Raw genomic sequence first — 22515 nt, forward strand, 5'->3', positions numbered from 1 at the left:
TTCCTGAGTTAAAGCCGAGTACCTGTTCTGTAGCTTGATCCGGAATTCCTCTAGTTTCCCTCTTACCGCTAACTCATTGATTGGCTTCTTGTGTACCAATTTCTTCCGTTCCCTCCTCAAGTCTAGGCTAATTCGAGTTCTTACCATTCTATGGTCACTGCAGCGTACCTTGCCGAGCACGTCTACATCTTGTATGATGCCAGGGTTCGCGCAGAGTATGAAGTTGATTTCATTTCTAGTCTCACCATTCGGGCTCCTCCACGTCCACTTTCGACTAACCCGCTTGCGGAAAAAGGTGTTCATTATTCGCATATTATTCTGTTCTGCAAACTCTACTAATAATTCTCCTCTGCTATTCCTAGAGCCTATGCCATATTCCCCCACTGACTTGTCTCCAGCCTGCTTCTTGCCTACCCTGGCATTGAAGTCGCCCATCAGTATAGTGTATTTTGTTTTGACTTTACCCATCGCCGATTCCACGTCTTCATAAAATCTTTCGACTTCCTGGTCATCATCATCATCATCAGCGAGCTGCAGTGTGCTTAGCCACTAGATTCGTGGCGGCAGCAGTACCTACGCTGCGCAGCCGACAACAGCTACCAATAGCAGCCACGTATGGGAATTCACTTTATTAAAAAATAAAGCATCTAGAAGAGAGTGAGGAGCAGGCTTCTGTTGAAAAGAGAGCAGTTGCAAGAAAGGTAACTTTATGCTACGCTTGCGAGTTCTATGCACCGCGCACGACAGCAAACTTGGCTGAGATGTTCAAAGCAATGTGTGCTACTCCCAGGCTATGTTATTTCACAAAGCCCGAGTGGTGGTTCAGGGCCCCTTTAAGCAAGATAAAACAGCATGCAGAAAGGCTGTTTCCTGTCTCTACACAGGCGCAACCTTGCACAATTGCTCATGGATGCTTAAGGAAGCAGCAAAAGAATGCAGTTTATTTCATAACTACAAATGTGATTCAGTATGGCAGCTATGAATACGACTAATAGAGCGGGTCCTTAGTAAATGCAACTTCTTCATAGAGAATTTAGAAATTTTATTTATTAATGCACCAAAATGTTTTTAATTGTCTTAGTTAATATGGTAATTAAAATATTCATAAAATGCATACAGGGACCAATTAGCTTCCTTGAGAGCATCACTAAATGAAGTAGACTTTATTTTCAAATAGAGCAAGCAGCGCAGAAAAAATAACAGGCTATAACTCTGACAGAATTGTTAACTTAAAAGGCGGCAAAGGGGGCATACACAATGCTCTCTTGAATATGTCTTTCCAGTAACCAAAGTTATGAAAGACTAATTTTGCCTAAATCATGGTTGTAAAAGATTTACCATTGTCACAACGCACATGCACCCACACACACAGAAACTGGTTTGTGGTGCTTTCAAAATTTACCATTTGGAACTAGAACTTAACTGTGGCTAGCCTACCACAAAGAGCTCGTTGTGGGCCCTGAAGCCATGTTTTGATTAGGAGACCCACTATTTCTGCTAACCGGAAAGGCTTGATTTCTACCTTGGAATACTGTGCTGCAATCTTCTATGGACAACTGGGACTCCCATACAGAAAGTTGGTTGATGAGATCACTTCCTTCGTGCTACCTCAGCGAAAGATGCAGCTGCTTACACACAAATTGGCGTACTCAATGGTTTGTAGTATTGTGCACTAGTTAAAACAAGACACCAACAGTGTAAACCAAATTGTGCGTCAAAATTCTTACCTTTTTTTTTAAATCAATTACTAGTTGCATCTAGGGGAAATTGACACATTGAAGTAGTCACAAAAGAAACTTTGTGCCCCACTTCTCTGCCTTTTTAGGTAGTTCCCGACCCCACAATTATAACACGCCTCAATTCCTTGAGCAGCACAAATAATTATTACATCACATTTTATGCGGCTAGATTAAAATGTACTCCAAGTGCAGTGCTATTTTATACATGAAGCAGAAGACTATTCACATCACTGAAAACATAGTTGGAATTCATGCGGTGTCACATACAACTCAATCACAAGATAGCTGGCTCAATGCAGTAGTTGACGGTGATATAACGACCTCGTCACTAAAAGCCATCAAATTGACCCTTCCGATATTATGTATTATTGATATTATTTCTGTATTATTAAACAATTGAGGCTTCATAGCATAATTACTTAGTTGAGAGCTATCTATTCTTGATATAAAAACAAGCCAAAAATGTTGTGGTATACTCCTAAAAAAAAAGCTAAGTACACCCTCGTCGGCACAAACGATGACAAACAACCTCATCATCATCGTTTTGATGTCAAATTCACATTGGATATATTGTAAATTTCAACATGGACCTTCTTTTAGCCTTATTTCTTGTCTCAAATTTATTGCCATTGCTTTCTCTCTGCAGCCAAATTAACCGAACATTTATTACTTCAAGCTCACATTCCATGACAGCTAGGAGTCACTTCCTCCAAGGTTTCCCTCTTGCAGTGAGAAAGGTAGAATGTCACATGAACAGTGATATAGCTTACACAGAATTTGAAATGCGACCTTCGAGTGAAGACAGGTGTTCAGAAAAAAATTAATAAATTCACATGCTTGGAACAAAAAAAAATATAAAAAGATGCAGGCTACATTGACTAGACGCTACTCTATGACAACACTGTAAGTGACACGGCTGTCTTGATAGTCAGATGGAATAGCACAGCACAGAAACCACACAGTAAAAATGGAATAAAAGACAACCGGCACTTAAGGTATCTTACTTAAAGAAATTTCTTTAGATAACTTCAACTCATTCAACCAAAACAATACACGCAAAAGTTATTCAAAGTTCGCCACGATTTGTAGATAGGCTTTTTACTTTTCATGCAAGAACATTGAAGTTTTAAGTTTCATTTAGCTAATGTGTAAAAGTGATAATCTTTTGCATTCAAAAAGGCATGCAGTGTCCGACATATGTTTAAACCACTTTAAATGTTCAATTTCCATGAAATGTTCGACATGCATGCTTATGAGCTGCTGCCGATTTTTATTCCGTTGTGGCTTCCCTTGAGACAGCATCATGATCTTCTGCGCTTTACTGTCATCATTGTACAAGAGAGACCTCAGCTGCAGATGGCCATCTTCGGCAACTGCATTTGTTTGCTGCCTGCTGATGATATTATTTGGATTGTCGTCATGCCTAATAGTGGAGTGGACACACTTCCATGAGCTAAATGCGGGCCCATTGGCAATTTCCTTTTTCCCAATTTGGGAGGTCAACAAATGATGTTGAGGAGACTTTCATGCAATACTTTTTTGAATTTGCTTATTTTTCGTCTTATAGTCACAGCCTTCGAGTGTTATTTAGGTGATCATGTTTAATTAGAGTGCATAGTGATGGATACAGTATCGCAGCAGCATATCGAGTCGGTAACAGAGTTACACGGCTCCCGTCGTAGCTTCAAAGCCAGTACAATATTCAAGTTGCAAAGAAGCAAAAGGAAAAAAAAAGTGCTGCTAACAAATGTAAAAAAGAGTTGCAATCTGAAACAGGCTCTGTCGTCAGCAACTGCATGAACATGACAATCCGAAACATTAAGTGCCATTCAAACCATGCTAATGCTTTCCAGCAAAGTAAGAACCCTTCGATCATATTTTTAAAAATTTCTTACCGAATCAAAATGAAGAAGTGACGTTGCTGTCGTTCTTGCAAACACGATTCGAAGTTCTCTACTCAAAAAACACTATTGCTTTAAGCAACTGAAAGCACGAACGAACCGCCGCCACCGCTTACCGCTGCCTAAAGTTTTAAAATGGGCAAATAAAAGTGGCTGGAGTTCAACATGGCTTGAACCTAGTTATACTTAACAAGCGAAAGCCCTGTTGAGCATGGTTAGTGATGGTTCTTCAATGCTTCTTACCGGCGAGCTATAGCGGCAGGGTGCTCAGACTCAACCTAGTACCTGCGGCGAATTGATGTGCTCGCACCGGCGTGTGCTTCATCCACAGTGAGACTGAGCAACCAAGCGCCACTGAAGCAGCTGTTAAGGCGCGTTTATAGTCCGACATTATCGGCGTGCTGGTGAGCGTCGCTCGACACTGGGTGCGTCAGAGCGCATTGGCCGTGTCCTGTTAAGTTGGCTGCGCCAGTGCATCGAACCATCAGTCAAACTATAGACACCGTTGTTCTCACGAACTTAACGTAAGTGTGCACGCGCTCACGCTATGTCGGACTATATTTAGACCTTTCAACCCTCACCTATTCATGTGGTACACAGTGGCAAGGCTCAAGTGAGCACAGCTACGACACCTCTCCATAGCGGATCATGCGACGCGACGTCCCACTTTCACACTTGTGCGCCTGCGACTGAAGGTCAAACGTGCGCTGCGATTGAGCTTGGGAGTTGTACCTCGACCAGTAGAGCTGTTGCCCTAAAGGAGCGCTAAGCAGCATCAATGCATGTGGTGCCACCTTTGCTGCTGGCGCCGCGCTTGAATAAAGCTGTCTAATCCTTTCTCATGCTTACATATTTTAACTTTAAAACAACTTCAATGCACAGCTATGTTTTTTGAGCAGAATACATTTGATTTTTTACTCCTTCTTTATGTTGATATTAAGTTGCGTGCCTCCTTTGTGGGCTGCAAGTTGCAGCATGCTATCAATGTGGCGCCAGATTTGAACTCGCAAAGGTGCGCACTCTACAGTATGTGCGCAGAAAATCTACGAAGAATCAGTTTCCGCACATTTAATTTGTGTTGCTGATTGCACTACAAGGGGTTTCATATATGCCCTGCCAATGCAACTATCCCCTGTCAGCACCACTATCCCCCAACCATTCCCAAAGGATGCCGGCAACTTGTGCACTCCCAAAATTGACTGTGCTGATGAGGCGGAAAATCTGGCTTCGTCTGCATTAGCATGACCACACGATGGTCCAAGAAGGCTACAAGCCGACGACCACTGGTGCGAGTTGAACCCACAACCTTTGGTATTAATTAAGGCAAAGTTAATCAGGGCACAGTTAATTAAGGTATAGTTAATTAAGATACTCAAACCCACGACCTTTGGTGGGAATTGAACCCTCGATTTTTGGTGTTAATTAAGGCGATTGCGACAGTGTGATTATGTTTCAGTTGCGCAGCTGCCAGACAGACAGAGACATTGATGAAAACACCAAGGAGGTTGCATCAACTCTTAGCTGCTGTGTATGCTGTCAGTTCTTTTTTTTTTGTAAATAATTACAAATATTAATTTGATTCTTTGTTATTAATTATGCCTAATTATTTTTTCTATGCCTAGCGCAAGCAAACTCCAGCAACAGGGGTCCTGCCACAAAGCCTAACAACAGTATATGTATTCTTCAACCAGACTGCTCAAGATATTACCATACACACCACCCAATCTTTGAGTCGCTGCTTTGACAAAGGCTGTTCCGCCCTCTACATTAACACATGGCTTCAAGTGGTCAGTGGCATGAGGAGTGCGGCAAAATGCACATGCACTTATCTAGGTGGAACATGATCAGCCAAATGTTTGGGTACAGGTAAATATTAACACCTTCATCCTACAGTGTACTCGTATTTTTGTTATAAATCTCATAATTTGCTTCAGTACACAGGGCTCAAATGCAAAACAGGGGAGCAATGTTTAATACCTATGTTAATGGTACAACGTTTCCCTTGGATTCTTTTCAGGCCAGCAGGGTGAAATCTAAAGTTGTAAATTGTCCTCTTGTAGCTTCCTTCATTCCAGCAAACTGTAACACTTCATAGTTTGCATTTTCCATGTGTTAATCGACTTTCCAACACTGAATGTCTCTCTCAAGTAAGGTATATCACATTGTCTAAAATCCACTGGTAAAAAGTGAGTCACAGCCTCAGGCGTATGCCCTGCAAGGAAACAGCTGTCTGTGTGGGACCTTCCATGCATAAATGCATGCCATGACAAGGTGAAGGACTGGGACAAAATGAAAAATGAAAAAAGAAATAATAGTTCTGAGGAGTACTTCTTATGGGGCTAGTTGGTGATGCATAGCTATTATAAGAGTGGGGTTATTAAAAACACACACAAGCACTTGTCCTGTTTCCTTCATCGGTCCATGTGTTAATTTACGCACCTCTTCTAATAGTAGTTCAGAAAGTGCAATAAGGCACAAAGTCACACAACTGTGACATTTGACTAGTGGACTAGCACAGCCTCACTACTTTACACTTTTGCTCTGCAAGACGATTTCCCATAACTAAGAAAAAATGAACAGTAGCATTAAAAGCCGATGGCCTGCAAAAAACATACAAGCATTTCGCAGATTCCAGAACTGCATAAAGAAATGTGAACACAGAATTCAGCTGACGCATTCCTGAGGTGCTCTTTATAATGAACCCTACTAAAGAGTCTTATTGAGAGTGGGGAGCAAGTCAAAATGCAGCTGCCTTAGAAGAACTCTGGTCATCTTCGTCACTTGCATTAATTCAACGCAGGGCACCAGTTCTCCGCAGCAGCTGGACGATCTCGTCAGCGCAGATGTCTGGGTGCCGAACAAATGGGTAGTGGGTGCCATTTTCAAAGCTTAGCACCTTTAGCCAACTCCCAGAAGTGCCTGAAAATGGCAACATGACAGGAAAATTAGTACTGCAGAAATATACAAGTAAGATGGAATTTAAAGGAGCCCTGAAATACTTTTTTATCGAAGTCGAGAAATCAATTTCAAGTTAGAACGGACTGTTATTTCAGAAACACTTTGCAGCAAAAAGCACTTCAATGCGTTCAGCAGAAGCGGAGTTATTGGCAATCAAAGATCGTCTTGGATCCCTTTTAGGTTGCTCCTGCCCCTCCTTCAATGCCTTGCACTGCTAAGGCTGACAGAGTGGGGAGGGCTCACAACGCTCCACCTACTAAACGTCACCATGGTGCACGGTTCAAATGATTTTGAGTGTTCACGTAGATGCCGCTACTTTTTGATTATGGTGTCTCATCACATCGTCGGACTACTTTTATGTCCACGGCAGAATGAAGGCTCTTCCAACGCTCCCTAATTACCCCTGTCTCGCACTAGCAGATTCCAACTTGCAGCTGCATATTTCCTAATTTCATCTCCTTGACTGCACTCCCATTCCCTTGGCATCCATTCTGGTCGACAGGTTATTTGTCCTACACATTACATGGCCTGTCCAGCTCCGTTTTTATTTTCTCTTGATGTCAACTCGAATACCATCTATGCCCATTTGCTCTCCAACCCACACCACTCTCTTCCTGGCTTTTAATGCTACACCTGACCTTTTTTGTGCCGTAGCTCTTCTTTCTTTACGTGTTTTCAAGCTTCTTTCTTAACCTCCAAGTTTCTGCCCCCTATGTTAGCACTGGTAGAATGCAGTGATTGTACACTTTTCAATAATAGTGGTAAGACTTCAGTCAGGATTTGGTAATGCATGCCTATGCACTCCAACCCATTTTTGAATTCTGGGGTTTGACATGATGAAACCATGATCTGATTATGAGGCACTGTTTAGTAAGGGACTCTGGTTTAATTTTGACCACCCGGGGATCTTTAACGTGCCCTAATGCACAAGACACAGGCATTTTTGCTTTTTGCCCCCATCGAAACGAAGCTGCCGCGGCCGAGATTCGATCCCACGACCTCGTGCTTAGCAGCGCCACACCCACCCATGTAAATTTTTTTTTTTTTCAAATTTCCTTCAGATGATCAGGGTCCCCTCTGAGTAATTGACCTAGATAAGCGTATTCCTACACAGACTCTAGAGACTGACTGGTAATCATGAATTCTTGTTCCCTTGCCAGGCTATAGTACATTACCCTTGTCTTCTTCATATTAATCTTGACCTCTACTCCTACACTTTCCCGGCTAAGGTCCTCAATAATGGACGGTTCGAAAGAATACTGTTCCACATGCGCAAACACGGCTGCCACGAGCGCCCTCTACATGGTTAGATACGAGAAGCAGATGAACAGCCAATGCAGCCCTAGCGTGCCTTGAGACGATGGTTTGTGGTGGTTTCAATCGTGGTGTTTTCGTGAAAGGACCAGATAGTTGTGTTGCCTATTGTGCACAAATTGCTTAACTAGCTAACGGAGCACGAGTTTATTTCGGTTTCCGTCTGAGAAGAGCTATCCAGTCAGGAAAGCAGCATGGATAAGCGACGGCCGGAGATGCCATCACAGCACACAACTTGCTCGCTCCTCGCAGAGTCGGTTCTGATCACGCTACTTGCGACTACTGAATTGTCATGCGCCAGCGTCACAAGGTTATTTCAGCCTGCAAGCTACAAGATTTTTTCTTCTTCTCTATCAGTACATTACGTGCATTGAAACAGTTTCTTCCGTATCAGTAATGAATAATATTGTTAATATTGGCAAATTTACGGCAGTAACGTAGCCATGTCCACTTTGAGGGGACGGAAACAGAGATAGGCATGCTTAGCTGCCAGTGACATAGAAACAGATGGCGGGCATGCTGTGGAAACTGCAGCATTTGTCTTCACTGCTATCCTAATACAGCACGTTTCCGCTAAGAGTGGGCGAATATCTTAGCAGTGTTACAAGTGTCAGCGCAGGAATAAGGTACACTTCTAACGTATCAGTGTAAACGTGGCTACTATCGTTGGCACTCGCAATTTCTTGCGTGCTCACGAGTGCAGAAGAGAAGAATCGAAAGGCACCTTTTTCGTTGTTGTTGTTGTTGAACTTAACCATTTTAAAGCCAACATGTAATAAAGCCAAGGCAAGTTTGGTTGTAGCTTTTATTTTTTTTTTTCATGGAAGAGCAGAAAGTAATGAAAGGAATGAAATGGGGCATCTGCTTAAGAATGTTTGGAGTGTTTAAAGGAGACCGCTTGGTATGTCTTGAAGGGTCGTTTGCGTAGCATTCGACAGCATTCGACACATCGTAAGCGCACTCATCATTAGCTACACTTGGCACATGACATATCGCTGCGGCAAGTTCGGGGTGCAATCATTACACGAGAAAGAAAAAAGATTGAATTTTGATGACAAAATTCAGGGGTGCGATATTACACGAAAGCAATCATTATGCAAGTAAATACGGTAGTTTGCTAAGACCAGCTCTGCCATCCCCCTATTTTGATTTTTTCCTACAACCCGGTTTCAACAATTACCGGTTATAACAATGAAATTTTCCTGGCATTTGAATATTGTTATAAGTGGGTTCGACTGTATACACAAAGAGTGGCAAGGATTTCACAAAGCTGGCGATCTTCCGAGCTCTGTGCAGTAAGAAAAGAGATAGTAGGTACCTACACATATTCGTGACAACACTACATAGTGACTACAAGAAGCCCAAATACATCTCTCTAAATCTTGGCATGCAAGGCTAGCATTCAAATCTTGCAAACATCGTATCTCACCAGTTGCCAGCAGCCGGCCCATCTTGTCATAACGCCAGAGGTCCTCGGGAGATGCCCCGAGCACGGTGCAGACAGCCATGAGGATGTTGTACGAGAGGAGGCGGTCATTCTCACCGATTGCCACCACAGTAGGGATCTGCTTGCGAGCCACAGCCTCCAGAAGCCTCTCGCCATCCTGCCACAGGGGCCGGGCAGAGCACCGTGTTTTATTTTACCTAAAGTCAGTTCTTTTCCTAAGTTAGTTATATTAGTCATAGCACACATATACATACCAGGATGAGAAGCACAACTTAGCAGTTCTTTTCGGTTTACTTGCCCAACAGTTTCCGACTGAAACTGTTGAGCAAATAAAGCAAAGATAACCATGAAGTTGTGCTTCTCATCCTTTTAGATACCTTTGGCCCATTGAAAAGTCCAGTCACTATATAGTTTGATTTGTATGTTAGTTATATCTAACTTCAGTTCAGTTATTCATTTATAATCCATTGAAGCACCTGTTCAATGTAAAGTTGCATATTTATACCTTTCTCTCACTTGTGGTAACTATTGTGTTGTATTTTAATTGCATTGTATTACACAGTATTTTATTTTTCATGTTTACATTGCATGCGATCTTTGTCATGCTTTTCCTATTTCTCCTAATTATGTTGTGAACGTTGTGGGGTCTCTCACACCCGTACTCTTGGGACAAAGGAACGACAACACAGTAGTGCAAACAATCACAAGGGCATTTATTGCACCTTTCATAGATCAGTGCCTGCTAGCAGAGTTGCTATCCACAAAACATGCCGATGGGCACGCGACAAATCTAGAAGTCTGACTCACCGCGACCGGAAGCGAGCGAATATGTTCGCCCCATGCTGGATCCCAACGCCTGGTCCTTCGCGTGTATGGTCACGCGAATCGTGGCGCGTTCGAAGGCGGCCACGCGAGGCGGTCTCGCAGAAGCATAGGTCGCCGCGCGCGCGAAATGTCCGCGCCGTTCGCCGACCCGCCGGGGAAGCGCCAGCCCGTTCTCCCCTGCGCCCCCAAGTCACCCTGCCGTGAGGCGGCGTTAGCAACGCAACACTCGTGCCATCTCTCGCACTGTGCCCCAACCACATCGACCGCCGTGGGCATCGCGCAGGCCACGCGGCGAAGCCGGATTACAGGAGACGCGCCATGCGGGAAAAACATATCAGGGGACGCGCGAGAGTCGCGCATCCCCACAACGTAAGCTCTCCGTATTGTTGTTCCCCTCAATGTAATGCCTGCAAGGGTCCTGGGTTATACAAATAAATTAATTAATTAATTAATTAACTAAATAAAGCATAGAGTACGAAATTTGGCGGCTCAATGGCTAAAGGTGGCAATACCAGTCACACGGCTGTGGCCCCCCAGAGCTAAAGCGCAGTACATTACATAATGCGACAAAATAAAGAGAAAGAAGATTGTACACACATTGCCTGTAATTTACTAGGTGAATTTAATGCCACCACAACAGAATTAAGTAGTACATCTTGCAGCACTTACTAATTAGCATGCAGACACAAAATTGAAGCACATAGGAAGCATTTGCATATATATTCAGGAATATTTCCAAACTTGTTATCTTGAAGAAGTACTGACACAAAATTTTTTGGGTTCTGTTCCTTGCACTTATTCAGTAGCTACTGATCCAGTAATCACGCTAAAGAAACTCTTTCGCTCCAGTATGTGATGACTGTTTAGTTATATGCTCGCATCTCATGACCAGTCACAGTTTCGATTTTGAAACCTGTGATGAACGCTAGCATTCCATCTGCTATGCTATCTGTGCTGCTGGTTCATCTGCTAGTTTGGCACTAGTTGGGTGGGAAACCTGTGCATTGCTATACCATCATAATACTTCATTGCACACTAGTCCACTGAGCAGTATGATCTCGACATTAGTGTTTTAGCTACATTTTACGATGTCCATAAACTTCTTATCGGTTATGGTTTGCTGGGTTCCCGAAGAGGTGTATGGCAGGAAGAACACTGGTAGTGACATCTGGTGACGCATTATCTAAGCAGAGAGCAGGCAAAACTAGTAATGCAACTTACAAAATCTGCATGTCTGTTGGTCTGAAGCATTGCTAGTGACATACTCATTAACATGCAGTATTTTTTAATTCCGTTCAGCGATAACACTGACATGACAAAAAAAAATATTCAAATGTATTGTAGTTGGACAAATCATTACAACAAGTTACCGGCTTTGCTACAGCCGGCCACAGCATTGGTAGCCTGGTAATCTGTAAAGAGATAGAAGTTGGCATGTACAGTGCTCACGGAATGAAATGTGACAAGGAGCATTTAGTAGAACCCTGCATATGTGCAAAGTACTCAAGAATACCATGTCATGTCGCTAGGAATCTGGTCACCAAAGGTGACGTGGACTCTGATCTAAGTGTACGTGCCAAAATTACGTCAATGTGTCACAAACTGCAGCCGGTGCAAATTAAAGTATGCGCATTAGTTAAGCCTAAATTGACGCGTTTCATTCCGTGAGCACTGTACACTGTGTACATGCATACGTACACGATCCATGCGAGACACACAATGCAAACTATGTTGAAATGTCTCCCAAATGGTAAGAGAAGCCAATGACATTGCACCACTGAAACATGTGACATAATATTATTTGCAAACAGGACCTACGCAGACGATTACGTCAATAGGTGCTTCACTTTCTGGTTCATTGCCTGCATGAACTTCAAAATTGAAGTGCATTCTAAGCTGCATTTGCTATTAGTACTTTACAAATGGTACTGATGAGTTCACAGCAATGTAGTCTACCAGTTATTCCGAGCTCGAATTTTTGTGTCAGTACCCCTTTCAAATTAGAGTTTAGCCTATTTTCTAAAAAACAGCAAGGATGATGGTCCTTCTATTATATCTCTACTAAGATTTGGAAAGTGCTTTTTCAATTTAAGGGGAGATGCAGATGGAAAAAGATTCCTTTCTTTTTTAATTATTTCTTAGCATTTGATGACAAAATTATGCCTCAACATTATATTTTCATGTGCAGAAAATTTCTTTACTAGAATATTGACGAAAATTATTCTAATTGAGAAATGTAGCTGCAGACGCTTCATTTTTTCCTTTCATGCTCTATACTGATGAGGTTCACTACCACAAGTTTTGCCCAGATGCCGAGCTTTCCCGGTATAACATCCAAGCACTAGTGCTGGCTTGGTCGGCACCAGCTCATTCTTCAGTTTTAACCAGCCCTCAGGCGAACACCATGCTTCCTAGATATGACAAGTTGACAAGCGAAAAGCTGTTGTCTCACTGTAATCAGAGCAAGCCCCAAAATTCAGTTGAGTGTTTCAACAGCAAGATTTGGTTGCAGTGCCCCAAACAGGATTTGCTTCATGCATTGTTGTGGAGATGGTCGCTTTTGTTGCCATACTGTGGTTGAACAAAGGCTACAAAGGCTTTGAAGATGTTCTACAGGATTTGGGTGTCATTCAAGCTCGTAGCAATTAGAGAAGGGCAGAGAAGAAGCAAATAAATCTCTAGAGCATGAATAGCTCAAGCTAAATCTCATCATTGCAGTGAAGCAAAGAAGGAAGAAGGAAGCTTGCAAGGATTCTGAGGACACCACCATCACAGTGGAAGAATTCTTAAGTTACATACTTCTTCTGGAAAGACTGGTCTGCATTCAGGCCAAATTTCATGCAAATCTCATGCGATAGTATCAAGCATGCTTAGAAACTTTCAAACTCATTTTTCTCTTTTTTCAATAATGGTAGTTGCTTTTACTACTTGTAGACAAAAAATTGTTGTACCTACTGTGACTCAATATCGGCCAATTTTTGCAGACATGCAGAAGGAAATTTAAAATGCAAGTAACTAGGCTTTATTGTAATTTGCAGCAATGTTGGTTATATACATTTTAGGAAATCAATCATCAATGTTCTCATTAACTATAGCCAAGATCTTTGCTAAATCTTTTTGTTTAAGAGGAAGCTTTAGCTTGGGTGCTCTTATCTAAATACGTGTAGAAGGAGAATTCGTTTTTCTCTGCAACCCCTGCACCAAATTTGACGAGGTTTGTTGAATTTAAAAGAAAAACTGAAAATCTAGTCACTGTTGGATTTGAATTATTTATTTATGTCCTCAATTTTTTATAAAAAGTTTTGAAAAGTTGAAAATTCTGTGAATTGCATCTAATAGTACATCTAAAGCGGACAAAATTCATATGTTACACATGAATCTCAAGAAACTTAGTAATATGTAAATACAGCTTTAGCGGAACCTGTGTAAACAACATAACAATTTCATGTAAGATATAAAATGACATATCGAATTTGTCCACTTTCAATGGTCTAATGGATGCTGTTTACAGAACCGCGATATCCACTCTTGATGCAAATTTATGAATTTGTAAACTTCGTGCTTCTATCTTTTTCAAACTTTCGAATTTTTGAAAATTCTTGTAACAGAATTCAAGATGTAAATCGAAATTCCAATTCCAACAGTCACTAGAATTTAACTTTCTCTCTCGAATGCAACAAATTTCATTAAAATCGGTCCAGGGGTTATCTCAGAAAAATGTTTTTGTGTTTTACATGTATTTGAATAGGCCATGTCAGAGTTCGGCCCAAGCTAAAGCTTCCTCTTAAGAATCACATACATAACCTTGTTAGATATGGACCATTAGTTAGCATCGGTCAAGTTCTCTGAGCACTCGCCATCGCATTTTACGACCCTACTACCGGAGGCACTACACAGGTTGGCTATCCCACTCTTGTGTGCTGCGTGTGGAGCTTTTGTCTCCCTCCGCTGTGTGACACTTCTTGATAGTGCACCTGGAGGCCAGCACAGTTCAAGGTAGTTGACTTTGGTCCCAAGAAAAGCTGCTTTGCAGCACTGGAAGGTCATTCAAGGACAACCTTGTGACGAAGCAATGCCGGACTTATGCAGCCATCTGAGGATAGAGCCCAGGGAGTATCCCCATTGACCGAACATGCGACCTGTACGAGCTCGCCGATTGGAGGAAAATGATGCGACCCTGACGGGCTGAAGGGGTTATAAGCCACAGAACCATTGGAAAGGGAGAGATGTTCTTTTTGCCATGGGCCGCAGCGTATGATTTGCTGTCAGCCGTCAATTAACTTTTACTGTTATTTTACCTATTTCCAATCCTGTACATAACGTAAATAAACCTTCATTTCTCCATGTCCCTCTCAATGTCAGCCAACTCCCGCACTCAACGGCAAGATCCAATAACTGGCGGCAGCGATAAGGATGAACCTTCAACCAAAGGAGTCCAAAGAAACTGGGAACAGCGAAGAAGAATGAGCCTTCGACCCAGGGAGTCCTGAGCAACAGGGGACAGCAGACAGATGAACCAAATGGCGTGATGCTGCATCCGGTGGGTGAGCGCATGGTTTTTTTTCTTTTGATTCACCAGACTTTATATTTTGTGTTTATTTTGACTGTAGTTGGAATGGGGAATTTGTAGCATATTTTGGTTTCGCACAAATTATTTAAAGAAACAGTTCTAACCACCAGTCAGGCAGCTACAATGAATCTTAGGTTGAAGAGGTCAGATTTGTTGTTGTTGTTGTCGTGCGAGGATTTGAGAGTTGAGGCGGATGAGACAATGATAGGGCCAGCTATCCAAAAGGCAATTAAAGATGGTGGCAATGATGAGAGCATTGAGACTGCATGGGAAGTGGTACAGGAAACACGGAAGCGCTAGCCAGAATGTCAGAAGCATGAGCGAGAATATCAAGAGTGCAAGCAAGAACATCAAGATCGCGAGAGGGAGCATGAGCAAAAACGTCAAGATCGCGAGAGTGAGCATGAACGAGAACAGCAAAAGCGCAAGAGTGAGCTTGAACTGTAAGAGCATGAAAAGGTAATGGCAGCATTAAACAAAGAAATTGAACATTTGATCGCACAAAGACAGCAGAAATTCTCTAGGTAGCACGCAGAAAAAAAGTGAGGAAGTTGCTAGCAGGTGCTAGCAGGTCAGGTGCTGCTAACCTGGGAGGTTAGCAGCACGTTCATAGATAAATGGAAAGTGTTAGCTGCTAACAATGCATTAGTGGCAACAAAGACCATTGAAGGGTGTAGTAAGAGCGACAAGGTGCTGTGCCAACAAAGCCCTGTAGCGACAGCTAGGTCAGCTGTGAAAGTACTGGCACAGTCACCGCATGTGTGCATTGCATGTGTTGTTAACGAGGTTTGTTAATGAAGGTTGGAGTACCGCTGATCCGACAGACACGAGCACCCATGTCGAGTCAGGGCTGCGTGCCAGAGTGCAGTGCAAGCTGGACAATGCAGTTGAGGGCAGTTAGCAAGAGTGCGATCTGCGTAGCTCAAAAGAAAACAGCTGCATTGTTCAGGGAACAGTTAAGCTGTCCGCCAGTTGACGCAAAGAAAGAGATGATTTAGGAACAAATAACTCAGACTGTGTGGATGAGACAGCAATCCGGGCCGACAAGATGTACGGCCAGCACGAGGCACAAAAAGATGGCATGAAAGTGAACCAGGGCAAACAGTGCCGTAGAAAGAAGCGCTGCAAAGATTGGCATGCGGTTAAGAATGCAGCGCAGCCAGAGACGGCGACAGATGCAAAGAGGCATGGCACAAAGAAAGGAAAGTCGTCCGAGCCACCACAGAAAAAGAGCATGTTTTGCACAAACACAGACAAAGGGCACAGGGCAATAATGTTCTCCGTCATTCCGTCGTTCTTTCTCAGGGTGCAGCATGCAGTGCGCAGGAGCGCAAGGTGGCAGGATGAGACAGGGTCAGACGAGATCATGATGAAAGCCTATCGTCAGGATGCAAATTGGCAAGAGACTGTAACGTCTTGAAAGAGCTGATAGAATGTCAGGCCTTTTGTTGTTCCTGGATAGTCAGAAAAGCTTTCAAACTGTGACCTCCTCGAGTCAGGCTCAATATTTTTGTGACATAATCGGAGTGACCGACAAAAAGACGAGTTCCGAAGAGACAACAGTTTTGTTTTGTTTGTTTGTTTTTTGAGCATTTGAAAATTTTCACGATTTGACACTAGAGTTTCTTTCATTGGGAAGTTATGAGCGTTGCTAATGCTTTCGTTTGAGAAGCCTTGAGATTGAAAGTTGCGTTTAGAGTTAAGCTTTAGTTTCGCCAAGTGATCATTAATGAGTAGTTAGGCTTTCATTTTTCAGGTGAATTGAAACGTCAAGGTCAATTTTGTTAAAAGCCTACATACTTGTGGACAACTTTCTGCGGCTACGAAGGAATGCGAAGCTACGGAGGCAAAGCGTGCATAAGTGAGACGCTTCTGAAAAGAGTGCCTCATTTTAATCCACGGTAGTTTAGGCTGGGATAGAGAGAACATAAGCACCTTGCCGGCAACAGTGAAATAAGACAGAACTTACCACTGAGCATTAAAGTTTCCTTGTTTTGTGGCTTTTCCCTTCCGTGTTTGGGCAAATGCGAAACCTTCGCACGTGGAAGCTACATCAATTCAGCGTCTGTTCCGAGCAACCAAAAGCACTACATATCAAACACTGCCAGACTACTTGGTGCATTAACACATGTGTAGCAGCCACGCGCCCGTAGGTTTCCCTTCATATCCACAGAAAGATGTCCGTGAGTATAGTAACATGCGTGTGTACTAGTGAACTTTTTTAAGAAGTATTTTTGAAGTTTTCTGCTCAGGTTAAGCGTGTTGATTTTCAATAAGTGCATCATTTGTGCTGAGAAGCATTGGTACGATTCTATTAGTGCATGTCTTGAGTGGACGGAAGGAAACAGAATGTGAGCGGGTCACTCATGCGTGTTGATGACGGCAGCATTCTGAGTTTTCAATTAAGCATGCGTAGGCGTAGTTAATAGCAGATGCGATATTTTTCAAAGGTGCTTGTGAGTGCATTAGTTACGCAAGTTTAGTTTTGCTGTTCATTTAAGGTGTGTCCTGTATGGACAAAAGGAAGAAACATGAGTAAGCATTAGGAAATGCCTGTGTAAGATACAAGCATGCGTTGTGAATAGTGACCACAAAATTGGCGTGATTTTGTGTATGTATCTGCAGAGTTGACAAGGCTGTTCAGTGGTACCAGTGGATGCAATCAGTAGTCCACTGTGATAGAGAATGAACAGGCTGTTGATGAAGTGAGGCTGCCCAAGGTATTTTGAAGCAATGGTTATTTTGAGCCGGTTTTTTCAATAAATTGATGTATTGCCTTCTTTCCTTTGAATAACGAGGTACTACGTAGTTTTATTTTGGGCTGGAAGTCATCCTCGTAGCTTCAAAACTGTGCATGTGTATGGTTATAATGATTGCTTTCATTAAGTGTTAAGTTTTCTCACAGTTCTCTTGTAATTGCAATATCACTCTGGCCTTGCCGGCATTCAAGGAGATATAGAAAACTGTTTAGAGGGGTGGTTGGATCTGCTTCACCAAAATTGACAAAGAGAAACAAACACAAGGGTTGAGTTTGATATAACAAGAGCCTCGTGGGTCGGGTTTAAAGAGCCTGTGCTTGCATGTGATCCAGGAATTGCATGTGATCCAGGGCATGGGATCCAGGAATTCATCACCCGAAGCTCGTAGCCAGTGCACTACAGGCTTCATCAAATTCTTCATGGCCACCGAATCGAGTTCACCGTCCGTTCCGAACTTCCGGGGCAAGGAGGAGCTGTTATATACGGACCATTAATTAGTATCGGTCAAGTTTTTCAAGCGCAATCACTCGGCGTCACATTCTAATTATGGTGCGCATCGATCACGCTACTGGACACGCCAGACTATCCACAGGCTGCATGGAGTCTCCACTGTGTGACGCTTCTCAAAAGTGTACCTGCAGTCCGGCACAGTTTGAGGTAGTTGACCTTAGTCCCGAGAAAAGCTGCTTTGCAGCACTAGACGGTCATTCAAGGACGACCAGGTGACAAGGAAACGGCGGATGGATGCGGCCATCGGAGGATAGAGCCCAGGAAAAGTCCTCATTGGCCGAACATGAAGTCACTTGCATGGGCCCTACAATAGGATGAAAATGATGACACCTGTATGGGCTCGCCAAATGGATAAAAATGACATGACACTAACAGACTGAAGAGGCTATAAGCCAGAGAACCATCGGAAAGGCAGAGACCTTTTTGCAATGGGCCGCAGCATGCGATTTGCTGCCGGCCGTCGATTAACTTTTACTGTTATTGTATCTGTTTCTAATCCTGTACATGAAGTAAATAAAACTTCATTTTTCCAAGTCCCCCTCAACATCAGCCAACTCCCTCACTCGACGGCAAGGTCCAATATAGTACAGGATGAACTACCAATGTGGTTAGCTTGACCGTGCGCCACCATCCCATTTGCAATTGTTGCAGAGTCGCTTTATAAATGCAGAATATCAAATGTGCTATGAACTGTATGAAGGATGACATGTTGTGGTTCTTCACAGACAGCAATAAAGTGTCTGAGAGTGATGACGATGGACCATAACAAATTTATATTCTGGGACGGTAACATTCCCTAGTTTTGTCAATTTTTTTCACCAGAATCGGAGGCATGCTACGCTTTCCTTGCTAAAAAATTGGGTACACATTGGATTTCTACTTTGTTTAAGCGGTCTACCAATTCTGCATTAGTTTTCTGCTTTGAACCCACAAAAAGTGAGTGTGTGTTCGACTTGAGGTTGTGCTATAATCAAGGGAAATAAATAATGCCAAATGAATTGGCGGTGTGTTTGGGTGTTTTTTCTGCCTCTCATTTAATTCGACCAATTTCACAGGTCCCGTCGGCATCAAATCAACAGAAATAGTCTTTATTGCAGTTTTGGTTTCACACATCTATCATACACGAATATCAAATTTTAAGTAAAGTATTTAGGAAAAAAGTGGATTATGATCAAGTAAATAGAGTAGGCTAATAAACTTGGACCATATTTGTGCAACAAAAATTTGCAGAAGGATCGAGGCCCAGTTTTAAACTACTTTTAAATGCTATGTAAAATATATTTTTCCAGCAAACAAATAATTACTGCCAAGCAGAGTGGTCTTCAGCGGTTTCACCAACAATCTTTCATTCCTGCATTGTATGGTTGATGTTACGTCCCACTTAAACGTTTCTTCAGGGATTGGCAACAGATGGCATCGGACAATGCTTGGCTCAAACCTGGCAGACTGATACGCTCAAGAGGGTGAGATACTTGCCTTGTCGAAGCCTGACCACTTGTATGTGGTGAGTGAGAGTAGGATGTCCTGCACCACCGGCTTGACAGGCACGATTCCCGAGTAGCTCATGAAGAGCACCAATGCAGACACAAGAGGACGCAGCAGGGAGGAACGGTACGCCTGGATCATACACTCAGTCAACCAGAGCGGCTTCAGGATGCTGTCAGTCAAAGGCACAAGAATGGTAAGAAAGGGTGACCGATTTCACAAAAGCTACGACTTCACGCTGTGCGCATCAGGGGAAACTTGCATGACCAATTTTACTCCTGCGTAAAATGCTTGTGCCAATGACACTAAGTTGGCATACAGTATGTTCTGTGTTCTCTGCAAGTGTCACTCCATTGTCATCACACAAATTCATTACTGCAAAACCTTCTGACCATGGGCACATAGTCCTCCCATACTTTAGGGTTCCCGAAACTTCCGCACAACGCTAAGGAAGAGGTTGGCTTGCTGCCTCAAGTGGCTGCATTAAGTTGCTGATAGAAGGGCAGCCTAGGCAGGCAGATGTGACTGGAGCTAGCAAAGCGGCACTCGTCAGTCGGGCTGCTCTTGCACTCGTGAGCCATCACAGGTGCCAAATTGGTTTAATTCGTACACAATGGGACATTCAAAAGAAACAGTGGAAAAGACAAGGTCTTGCTGTTACGTTTTCTGCTGGATGCCCAACCGCGAAAAAAACAGGAGGATGCCATCGGTGCTTCTCATTCTACTTACAGCTCATACAGGTGTGAGAAAGAAACCTGGACATCATTTTCAAGTGCACATTATAAATATAAAAGTTTTATTACTGAAACACGATCTCCTAGAACTCACTGCTGAAGCTATTCTAAGAATATTTTAAGGGCTTCCTGTGTGCCCAACAAAGTGAAAACTATTATCTCAATGTCTATCTCAATAGGAAGAAAGGTTGGGTGAGTTGGTATAGCTGTACTTTGTAACATCAGCACAGAAAGACACTGGCAAGTGTATATTACTTAAACAGAGGGATCAGAACATGGCGGTAACAAGCAGCTTACATTGCAGGAAAAGACACTGAGTGCATTAGTCAGTTTCTGTGACATAGTTGCTAGCACGAACAAGACTAACAGAAAAAAGGGTGGGGACAGGACAGAACGCTAGACTTCAACTGACAAGCTTTACTCAGAAAAGCATGCAAAGAGGCCACTGTATGCTCAAATAAATGTGCAGACAGATGCATAAACGAATGTGCCACATAGGCGACAACCAAATGTGCAACAAAGCCGATAAGCGCTGACTACAAGTAATTACAAACCGTTCACCAGGTTCTTCTCAAGGTACAACACTTCCTTATCAGTGAGTGCCAGTGATGGAGTGCTTACGCAATATTTGAGGCGTTTTGCATTTTAAAAGCTGCTACGTGGCCCTCTGGGTCGTGCCGTAAGCAGCAGCCACCTGAGAAGAACGAACATCCTCCCCCCCTACCCAAGTTCCCTCACCGCACCCCCATGCCTTGCACACGACAGGAGAGGGTGCAAGGACAGGAGAGGAGAGGGGGCCTTTCTTGCTCACACACGCGAGATCGAGTCATGTGTTCAAATGGGCTAGTTGGTTCATCTTTAGAATAAAAAACAGAAAGAGCGCAACACTGTCCTGTGCTTTTAACTCACTCGTCCTACGTCGCGCTATTTGTTTTTTTTATTTTAGAGATTGAGCCACGGCGCATTCGTTGGCTCACCCTCGCACGCCTTCACTCGCACATACAGCATACTGCATGTGGCGACAATTTTATCACCCTTGGTCTTTATACGGAACATCACAGCGATAGTAGAAATGCACCTGGAGTATCCATATAATTGCTATTGCAATAAAAGACGCAAGGCGTGTGCGACCAAGAACAGTAGCTGCCCACCTCAGCAGCTTCCCCACAGTACTCACTTGTCGTCTCATGTGAAAATTCCTGTGTGCACAGAGTTTCCCATTCTGGTACCAGCAAATCTCCCAGGTCGTCGCAAGCTGCATTTCACAGCTATCGCCACCAGTCCTATCGCTGTAACCACCTCCCCCTATCTGTTTCACAGCATGCGGGGCATAGTGCAGTTGGAAGTGCATTGGATACTTTTAATAGGCCGTAACCCAAACGCGTCACTGTTCCCTGCTGCAGGCGACGCGAGCTGAGCCTCATGTTTCCCTCTGGCGGTATCATAGGCATCGTATTCTAACGCTGCCCACCAGTTCGATTTCGTTTCGTTTCCCCATCGCTATCTTAAAACACTACGCAATAGACAAATGACAGCATGCGTCTCAGGTCGCTTGGGCCCCACCAGCTCGGTGCACGTCGGCATTTCGCACTGCAACGATTTGTGCAACGCTTCACTTTTCATAGGTGCCAACTACAGCGGAGTCTGTCAAATTCTTTAGTTACTTCGGATTATAGTTTTCCCAGTCGGTATGTTTTTCTAGCGTTTTTTTTCCAAAACTTATGAACAGGGTTCCACTGTAATGCTTTTTTTAGTATGGATAAAATTTAGTTACGCTTAAGTGCTTGGCCCTGTAGTGTTCTCCAGCTTTGTGTCATGTCTTTTTGTATTGTTAAAGATACTCTGTCTAGTCTCTGCCTTTAGAGCCTCTATTTACCACTTGTGAAAAATTTGAAATAAACTGGTTTGCACAGGATGAATTGAAAACTAAGAGTGTTTCTTCATATGCTCAAAGATTACTTGTATGGTTTTGAACATACGTAATTGTTGTTTGTTAAGTGATATTACCATGGGAAGATAGGCCACCGAAGCATTGGCTATTCCAAATATAAAAAATAAACTGCAGTGAGTAAGGAATGTAGTAAAAAAATAAAACAATCCAAAGTAAATAAAGGGGAAAGAAGCAGCAAGAAAAACATAGCAGAGGCACACAGCACCACTTGGCTCAGGAACAGCTGACGAACTATTTCGTTAAACTCTTGCCTTTGCTTCAAGTTGTTGACAAATTCGACTTCGCCCTGCCATCTACTAGCCGCCTGGTTAGCTCAGATGGT

The 22515-nt window shown here is 43.1% G+C and overlaps 1 protein-coding gene across 2 annotated transcripts in view; it reads right to left on the reverse strand.

Moving 5' to 3' along the window:
• Positions 1 to 5584: 5584 nt before the first annotated feature.
• The window catches only part of LOC142579989 (uncharacterized), a 43519-nt gene continuing 26588 nt past the window's right edge, over positions 5585 to 22515 (reverse strand). For both annotated transcript variants that reach the window (XM_075690700.1, XM_075690699.1), the window contains 3 exons: positions 19500 to 19680; positions 9342 to 9516; positions 5585 to 6559 (listed from right to left, as the gene is read on the reverse strand). In XM_075690700.1, coding sequence (XP_075546815.1) covers positions 6432 to 6559; positions 9342 to 9516; positions 19500 to 19680 — 484 coding nt within the window. In that variant the 3' untranslated portion in view covers positions 5585 to 6431. The remainder of the gene's footprint in view (positions 6560 to 9341; positions 9517 to 19499; positions 19681 to 22515) is intronic.

Source organism: Dermacentor variabilis, chromosome 4, assembly GCF_050947875.1.
Source record: "Dermacentor variabilis isolate Ectoservices chromosome 4, ASM5094787v1, whole genome shotgun sequence".
NCBI classification, from domain to species: Eukaryota; Metazoa; Arthropoda; class Arachnida; order Ixodida; family Ixodidae; genus Dermacentor; species Dermacentor variabilis.